We start from the raw sequence: 9,815 nt of genomic DNA, 5'->3' as shown, positions 1-9,815 counted from the left end.
GAATAGACTGCGAAGACAGGAGATTTCATGTTCAAACCGATAAACTTTGTAATTTTTTGCAAATATTAGCTGATTTGGAATTTGATGCCTGCGGCATGTTTCAAAAAAGCTGGCACAAGTGGCAAAAAAGGAATGCCCATCAAACACTTATTTGGAACATCCCACAGGTGAACAGGCTTAATGGGAACCGGATTGGGTATAAAAGCAGCTTTCATGAAATGCTCAGTCATTCACAAACACAGATGGGGTGAGGGTCACCACTTTGTCAACAAATGCCTGAGCAAATTGTCCAACAGTTTAAGAACAACATTTCTCAATTTTCTCAATGTTGTTAAAGCTGAAAAGTACATACAGGTTTTAGTGCAACATATTTTGCCATCCAAGCAACGTCTTTTTCATGGACGCTCCTGCTTATTTCAGCAAGACAATGCCAAGCCACGTGTTACAACAGCGTAGTAAGAGAGTGCAGGTACTAGACTGGCCTGCCTGTAGTCCAGACCTGTATTGCATTGAAAGTGTGTGGTGCAATATGAAGGCTGAAATATGAGGAGGTAGACTGTTGAACAACTTAAGCTGTACATCAAGCAAGAATGGGAAAGAATTCCACTTCAAAAATGTGTCGTCTCAGTTCCCAAACGTTTACTGAGTGTCGTTCAAAGGAAAGGCCATGTAACAGAGTGGTAAAAATGCCCCCTTGACAACTCTTTTGCAATGTGTAGCTGCTTTTAAATTCTAAGTTCATGATTGTTTGCAAAAAAAAAATGTAGTTTGTCAGTTCTAACGTTAAATATCTTGTCTTTGCAGTCTATTCAATTGAATATAAGTTGAGGTGTTTCTGGGTGTTGTTGATAAATGGCCTTCGCTTTGCATATTAGAGTTTTAACTTGCACTTAGAGATGTAGCGACCAACTGTAGTTACTGACAGTGGTTTTCTGAAGAGTTCCTGAGCCCAATGTGGTGATATCCTTTACACACTGATGTCACTTTTTGATGCAGTACCGCCTGAGGGACGGAAGGTCTGTAATATCATGGCTTACGTGCAGTGATTTCTCCAGATTCTCTGAACCTTTTGATGATAATACGGACCGTAGATGTTGAAATCCCCAAAATTCCTTGCAATAGCTGGTTGAGAAATGTTGTTCTTAAACTGTTGGACGATTTGCTCAGGCATTTGCTGACAAAGTGGTGACCCTCGCCCCATCCGTGTTTGTGAATGAATGAGCATTTAATGGAAGCTGCTTTTATACCCAATCATGGCACCCACCTGTTCCCAATTAGCCTGTTCACCTGGCGGATGTTCCAAATAAGTGTTTGATGAGCATTCCTCAACTTTCTCAGTCTTTTTTGCCACTTGTGCCAGCTTTTTTTTAAAACATGTCGTAGGCATCAAATTCCAAATGAGCTAATATTTGAAAAAAATATAAAAGTTTCTCAATTCGAACATTAAATATCTTCTTGTCTTTGCAGTCTATTCAATTGAATATAAGTTCAGGTGTTTCTGGGAGTTGTTGACAAATGGCTTTCGCTTTGCATAGAAGAGTTTTAACTTGTACTTACAGATGTAGCGACCAGCTGTCCACCTGTGGGATGTTCCATATAAGTGTTTGATGAGCATTCCTCAACTTTCTCCATATTTTTTGCGACTTGGGCCAGCTTTTATGAAACATGTTGCAGGCATCAAATTTCAAATGAGCTAATATTTGCAAAAAATAAAGTTTCTCAATTCGAACATTAAATATCTTGTCTTTGCAGTATATTCAATTGACTATAAGTTGAGGTATTTCTGGGTTTCTGGGTGTTGTTGACAAATGGCTTTCGCTTTGCATAGAAGAGTTTTAACTTGTACTTACAGATGTAGCGACCAACTGTCCACCTGTGGGATGTTCCATATAAGTGTTTGATGAGCATTCCTCAACTTTCTCAGTCTTTTTTGCCACTTATGCCAGCTTTTTTTTTAAACATGTTGCAGGCATCAAATTCCAAATGAGCTAATATTTGAAAAAAATATAGAAGTTTCTCAATTCGAACATTAAATATCTTGTCTTTGCAGTCTATTCAATTGAATATAAGTTGAGGTGTTTCTGGGTGTTGTTGACAAATGGCTTTCGCTTTGCATAGAAGAGTTTTAACTTGTACTTACAGATGTAGCGACCAGCTGTCCACCTGTGGGATGTTCCATATAAGTGTTTGATGAGCATTCCTCAACTTTCTCAGTCTTTTTTGCCACTTGTGCCAGCTTTTTTTTGCAACATGTCGCAGGCATCAAATTCCAAATGAGCTAATATTTGAAAAAAATATAGAAGTTTCTCAATTCGAACATTAAATATCTTGTCTTTGCAGTCTATTCAATTGAATATAAGTTGAGGTGTTTCTGGGTGTTGTTTACAAATGGCTTTTGCATTGCATAGAAGAGTTTTAACTTGTACTTACAGATGTAGCGACCAGCTGTCCACCTGTGGGATGTTCCATATAAGTGTTTGATGAGCATTCCTCAACTTTCTCAGTCTTTTTGCCACTTGTGCCAGCTTTTTTTGCAACATGTCGCAGGCATCACATTCCAAATGAGCTAATATTTGAAAAAAATATAGAAGTTTCTCAATTCGAACATTAAATATCTTGTCTTTGCAGTCTATTCAATTGAATATAAGTTGAGGTGTTTCTGGGTGTTGTTGACAAATGGCTTTCGCATTGCATAGAAGAGTTTTAACTTGTACTTACAGATGTAGCGACCAGCTGTCCACCTGTGGGATGTTCCATATAAGTGTTTGACGAGCATTCCTCAACTTTCTCCATATTTTTTGCGACTTGTGCCAGCTTTTATGAAACATGTTGCAGGCATCAAATTTCAAATGAGCTAATATTTGCAAAAAGTAAAGTTTCTCAATTCGAACATTAAATATCTTGTCTTTGCAGTATATTCAATCGACTATAAGTTGAGGTATTTCTGGGTTTCTGGGTGTTGTTGACAAATGGTTTTCGCTTTGCATAGAAGAGTTTTAACTTGTACTTACAGATGTAGCGACCAACTGTCCACCTGTGGGATGTTCCATATAAGTGTTTGATGAGCATTCCTCGACTCTCTCAGTCTTTTTTGCCACTTGTGCCAGCTTTTATGAAACATGTGCAGGCATAACATTTCAAATGAGCTAACAGTTGCAAAAAATAACATTTTCCTGTGTGAACATTAAATATTCAGTGTTGTCTTTGCAGTCTATCCTATTGAATATGGGTTGAAAAGTATTTGCAAATCATTGTATTCTCTTTTTATTTACCTTTTACACAACGTGCCAACTTCACTGCTTTTGGTTTGTTTTTTTCATTGTGGCAAAAGGTTTGATGTTTTGCTATGAATGTGTCACAAATGTGGAAGGCCTTGTCTCATTAACATAATATATGAATGTACAATGAAGCAATGTCTGTCAAAAAGCATGTTTATTCAAAATAAGTTAATCCTATTCAAGTCATGATACGATCACAGGGTGAGGAGAGTCCATAGGTCACGTGACCGTCTGCTCGCATCAGCAATAAAACCGGTTTTGGGCGGGCGGCGGCGGCACAAAGAGGCGCAGCGGCGTGCAACAGAAGGGGGCGAAGGCGGGGGTCTGCCAGGCCCACGTGGCGTTCTCTTCCTCCCCTCCTGGCGGGCGCTCCTTCCTCCACTTAGTGCGGCGGTTCTGGAACCAGATCTTGACCTGGGTCTCGGACAGTTGCAAGGCGGCGGCCACGGCGTGGCGCTCCAGCACGGAGAGGTAGTGACAGCGCCGGAAGCTGAGCTCCAGCGCGTGCAGCTGCTCCAGCGTGTACGCCGTGCGCACGCGCCGGCCGCTCACCTTTGACCTCTGGTGCTCGGCCGCCGGATGTTGTTTCTCCCCGCTTTCCTCTCTCTGTACAGACGCTGCGTGAAGGAAGGGTAAAAAATATATATATTTATTTAAAAGAAGCATGGAGTTATTTCAAAATAAAAGCTCAGTACTGAAGTATCCCATTTCAGACTTAATCCATTTTGCTGGGACCGATTTCTGAAGTATTAAAGCAGATCTGGGCAAATATTTTGACTCGGGGGCCACAAAAATGTGTCTGGGGGCATACTTGCCAACCTTGAGACCTCCGATTTCAGGAGGTGGGGGGCGTGGTTAAGAGTCAAGTATTTCATATATCCATCCGTCCATCCATTTACTACCGCTTATGCCCTTTGGAGTCGCGGGGGGGCGCTGGTGCCTATCTCAGCTACAATCAGGCGGAAGGCAGGGTATGTATATACACATATATATATATATATATATATATATTACAGATGCGCGGATAGGCAATTATATCATCAGCAACCGCATCACCAAAGTCGTCATCCACCCGCCGTCCACCCGAACCAGCATTTAATCAGAACCGTACCCGCCCGCTGAAACATATCAGAGGTCGGCCGCCTTTACCACTCACAGAGCTATTTTAATCAGTTTCACAGAGTAATGAAGCCAATAGAAGCCGCGCGGATACCCAATACCCTTCGTCTTGATGACAAGAATATGGGCGTGATGTGAAGCCATTGCCTTCGACATCTTCAACAACATGTACGACCCGGGGTGTATAAAATAGTCAGTAATTGTCACAGATACAAAGGATTCTGGGTATTTGTTGTGTTGTGTTACGGTGCAGATGTTCTCCTGAAATGTGTTTGTCATTCTTGTTTGGTGTGGGTTCACAGTGTTGTTAAAGTTGTTTATACGGCCACCCTCAGTGTGACCTGTATGGCTGTCGACCAAGTATGCGTTGCATTCACTCGTGTTAAAAAACGTAGATATTATGTGACCGGGCCGGCACGCAAAGGCAGTGCCTTTAAGGTTTATTGGCGCTCTGTACTTCTCCCTACTTCCGTGTACACAGCGATGTTTTAAAAAGTCATAAATTTAACTTTTTGAAACCGATACCGATAATTTCAGATATTACATTTTAAAGCATTTATCAGCCAATATCGGCAGCCCGATACTATCGGACATCTCTAGTCACAATGTCCTATAGAGCATTGGTCCCCAACCACCAGGCCGCCGAATATTTTTTTATATATTTATTTTATTATTTTTTTTTTTTATTAAATCAACATAAAAAACACAAGAATCACTGAATATTAACATACGAACATTTTACTCCTCAGACCAGCTCCTCCATAGTTGTGTATATTTCACAATCAAGCAAAACGCAACTAAAATGTAACAAACCGTAAAATATTAATATAAAGTGTAAAAAATAAATAATACAATATGATATTGTATCAATTGTATTTAAACATTTGTTGTAAAAATTGTTATTCCGCTCTGTTCCTGACAGTCCCAGAAAGTGTGATTTTGCAATATTAAATATGAACCATAAAACACTGAATATTAACAACATACGAACATTTTACTTCTCAGACCAGCTCCTCCATAGTTGTGTATATTTCACAATCAAGCAAAACGCAACAAAAATGTAACAAACTGTAAAATATGAATATGAAATGTAAAAAAAAAAACTACAATATGATATTGTATCAATTTTATTTAGATGTTTGTTGTAAAAAAAATTTATTCCGCGTCTGTTCCTGACAGTTCCAGAAAGTGCAATTTACAATATTAAATATGAACGGTAAAACACTGAATATTAACAACATACGAACATTTTACTCCTCAGACCAGCTCCTCCATAGTTGTGTATATTTCACAATCAAGCAAAACGCTACTAAAATGTAACAAACCGTAAAATATGAATATAAAGTGTAAAAAAAAAACCTACAATATGATATTGTATCTATTGTATTTAGATATTTGTTGTAAAAAAATTCCGCTCTGCCTGACAGTCCCAGAAAGTGTGATTTTACAATATTAAATATGAACCATAAAACACTGAATATTAACAACATACAAACATTTTACTTCTCAGACCAGCTCCTAGATAGTTGTGTATATTTCACAATCAAGCAAAACGCAACAAAAATGTAACAAACTGTAAAATATGAATATAAAGTGTAAAAAAAAAAACTACAATATGATATTGTATCTATTGTATTTAGATATTTGTTGTAAAAAAATTCCGCTCTGCCTGACAGGCCCAGAAAGTGTGATTTTACAATATTAAATATGAACCATAAAACACTGAATATTAACATACAAACATTTTACTTCTCAGACCAGCTCCTAGATAGTTGTGTATATTTCACAATCAAGCAAAACGCAACAAAAATGTAACAAACTGTAAAATATGAATATAAAGTGTAAAAAAAAAAACTACAATATGATATTGTATCTATTGTATTTAGATATTTGTTGTAAAAAAATTCCGCTCTGCCTGACAGGCCCAGAAAGTGTGATTTTACAATATTAAATATGAACCATAAAACACTGAATATTAACATACAAACATTTTACTTCTCAGACCAGCTCCTAGATAGTTGTGTATATTTCACAATCAAGCAAAACGCAACAAAAATGTAACAAACTGTAAAATATGAATATGAAATGTAAAAAAAAAAACTACAATATGATATTGTATCAATTTTATTTAGATGTTTGTCGTAAAAATTTTTTATTCCGCTCTGTTCCTGACAGTTCCAGAAAGTGGGATTTACAATATTAAATATGAACAATAAAACACTGAATATTAACAACATACGAACATTTTACTCCTCAGACCAGCTCCTCCATAGTTGTGTATATTTCACAATCAAGCAAAACGCTAGTAAAATGTAGCAAACCGTAAAATATGAATATAAAGTGTAAAAAAAAAAGAACTACATTATGATATTGTATCTATTGTATTTAGACATTTGTTGTAAAAATGTTTAACCCGCTCTGTTCCTGGCAGGCCAAGAAAGTGTGATTTTGCAATATTAAATATGAACAATAAAACACTGAATATTAACAACATACGAACATTTTACTTCTCAGACCAGCTCCTCCATAGTTGTGTATATTTCACAATCAAGCAAAACGCAACAAAAATGTAACAAACTGTAAAATATGAATATGAAATGTAAAAAAAAAAACTACAATATGATATTATATCAATTTTATTTAGATGTTTGTTGTAAAAAAAATGTATTCCGTGTCTGTTCCTGACAGTTCCAGAAAGTGCGATTTACAATATTAAATATGAACGATAAAACACTGAATATTAACAACATACGAACATTTTACTCCTCAGACCAGCTCCTCCATAGTTGTGTATATTTCACAATCAAGCAAAACGCAAAAAAAACATAACAAACCGTAAAATATGAATATAAAGTTAAAAAATAAAACTACAATATGATATTGTATCAATTGTATTTAGACATTTGTTGTAAAAATTGTTATTCCGCTCTTTTCCTGACAGGCCCAGAAAGTGTGATTTTGCAATATTAAATATGAACAATAAAACACTGAATATTAACAACATATGAATATTTTACTTCTCAGACCAGCTCCTCCATAGTTGTGTATATTTCACAATCAAGAAAAACACAACAAAAATGTGATAAACCATAAAATATGAATATAAAGTGTAATAAACACACTTTTATGCAGAAATTGTGGCCGTATTTTGCCCAGGTCTTTGTTAATGTAACATATTTACGACGTGAATAGTTTCTGACGTTAAGCTAGCCCAGGGGTGTCCAAAGTGCGGCCCGCAGGTCGCTTTTAAAAATACTATGGAAAAAAATTAAAACATAAAAAGTGGTATAAAAGAGCAAATGTAAAATTTAACAGGTAAATTTTGCAATGTTTATTCTAATAAAACAAAGCTGCCATGCAGGCTGTTTCTTTATTTAAAAAAATAATAAAGTAAATCAAAATCAATGTCATTATGAATTATTGACCTATTCAAGACTCCAATTATGTCACATTAAATATTCCACTTTGAGATATTTTTAGGGCAAATGTTGCATATTTAGTGTTTGCCATATTAAAATATATAATTTATTTTTTAACACTTTAATGAGTAGGACCCTTTTGGATCAGTGTGTTTTGTTTTTAAGTGTCATTGCGCAAAAAAATAATAGTGAATTAAAATCAATGGTGTTATGAGTTGTTGACCTCCAATTATTATATAATCTCAAACATTCTACTTAAAAATTTTATTGGATGAAAATATTGCATATTTTGTGTTTTTTTTCCCATTAAAAAACATGGTTTTCTTTGACAAAAAGAGCATACAACTTTAATTTTTAAAAATGTCATATTGACAGATAGACCCAATATTGATCTAGAGCAGGGGTCACCAACATTTTTGGAACCAAGAGCTCTTTCTTGGCTACTGATTAATGCCAAGGGCTACCAGTTTGATACACACTTAAATAAATTGCCAGAAATAGCCAATTTGCTCAATTTACCTTCCATAAATAAATCTATGTATATTAAAAAATGGGTATTTCTGTCTGTCATTCCATTGTACATTTTTTTTTCCTTTTTCAGAAGCTTTTTTGTAGAGAATAAATGATGAAAAAAACACTTAATTGAGTGGTTTAAAAGAGGAGAAAACACGAAAAAAGTTAAAATTAAATTTTGAAACATAGCTTATCTTCAATTTCGACTCTTTAAAATTCAAAATTCAACCGGAAAAAATAAAGAGAAAAACTAGCTAATTTGAATTTTTTGGAAAAAATTTAAAAAATAATTTATGGAACATCATTAGTAATTTTTCCTTATTAGGATTAATTTTACAATTTTGGTGACATGTTTTAAATAGGTTAAAATCATATCTGCATTTTGTTAGAATATATAACAAATTGGACCAAGCTATATTTCTAACAAAGACAAATCATTATTTCTTCGAGATTTTCCAGAACAAACATTTTAAAAGAAATTTAAAAAACTTTGAAATAAGATTTAAGTGTGATTCTAAAGATTTTCTAGATTTGCCAGAATATTTTTTTTGAATTTTAATCATAATAAGTTTGAAGAATTATTTCACAGATATTCTTCGTCGAAAAAACAGAAGCTAAAATGAAGAATTAAATTAAAATGTATTTATTATTCTTTACAATAAAAAAATAAAAAATACTTGAACATTGATTTAAATTGTCAGGAAAGAAGAGGAAAGAATTTTAAAGGTATATGTGTTTAAAAATCCTAAAATCTTTTTTAAGGTTGTATTTTTTCTCTAAAATTTTCTTTCTGAAAGTTATAAGAAGCAAAGTAAAAAAAATAAATGAATTTATTCAAACAAGTGAAAACCAAGTCTTTAAAATATTTTCTTGGATTCTACTTGAGTTTTGTCTCTCTTAGAATTAAAAATGTCGAGCAAAGCGAGACCAGCTTGCTAGTAAATTAAAAAAAAAAAAAGATAGAGGCAGCTCACTGGTAAGTGCTGCTATTTGAGCTATTTTTAGAACAGGCCAGCGGGCGACTCATCTGGTCCTTACGGGCGACCACGTTGGTGACCCCTGCTCTAGAGATTTAAAACTTGAATAATAATACTGAATAATGACACATTTTTAATATTTCAATTTTACCAAAACCCTTTGGGATCAGGCCTGAGTGGAGGCCTAAATGTATATTTTTTATTCCTATATTGTATTGGTTTTTAAAATAAATGGCCCCCGCTTGCTTTGATTATTCAGTGTACGGCCCTCAGTGGAAAAAGTTTGGACACCCCTGAGCTCTCTGAAAGCGTCCCAGCATCAGAAACATCTAGTACAGTGTAACATTCATCTCAGGTGAGCGTTATTGTCTTAAAGAAGTGTCCAAAGTGGTCATTTTCTCACCTGTGGGGCGGTCCCTGGTGTTGCCTGTGAACTTGCCGGGGTCCAGGATGTCTTCCACAGAGAAGGCCGTCCTGTGTCCTTGAGGGACTTTGTGGAGTGACTGCAT

General features: G+C 35.3%; 1 protein-coding gene across 1 annotated transcript; it reads right to left on the bottom strand.

The window, feature by feature from the left end:
- Window positions 1-3,434: 3,434 nt before the first annotated feature.
- On the bottom strand, window positions 3,435-9,815 carry pnx (posterior neuron-specific homeobox). Its single transcript, XM_061877268.1, has 2 exons — window positions 9,710-9,815; window positions 3,435-3,895 (listed from the first exon to the last, which is right to left on the bottom strand). The coding sequence occupies exons 1-2, from the start codon at window positions 9,813-9,815 to the stop codon at window positions 3,519-3,521; spliced, it is 483 nt and encodes a 160-aa protein (XP_061733252.1). The 3' UTR covers window positions 3,435-3,518.

Source organism: Nerophis ophidion, linkage group LG17, assembly GCF_033978795.1.
Source record: "Nerophis ophidion isolate RoL-2023_Sa linkage group LG17, RoL_Noph_v1.0, whole genome shotgun sequence".
Classification (NCBI taxonomy): Eukaryota; Metazoa; Chordata; class Actinopteri; order Syngnathiformes; family Syngnathidae; genus Nerophis; species Nerophis ophidion.
This window is presented reverse-complemented; position numbering and strand designations above follow the sequence as displayed.

Coding starts and splice junctions, on each gene's coding strand:
- pnx (XM_061877268.1), bottom strand. CDS start 9,815: ATGCAGTCACTCCACAAAGTCCCTCAAGGACACAGGACGGCCTTCTCT. Junction 3,896..9,709: donor CACCAGGGACCGCCCCACAG/GTGAGAAAATGA, acceptor TCCTTCACGCAG/CGTCTGTACAGAGAGAGGAA.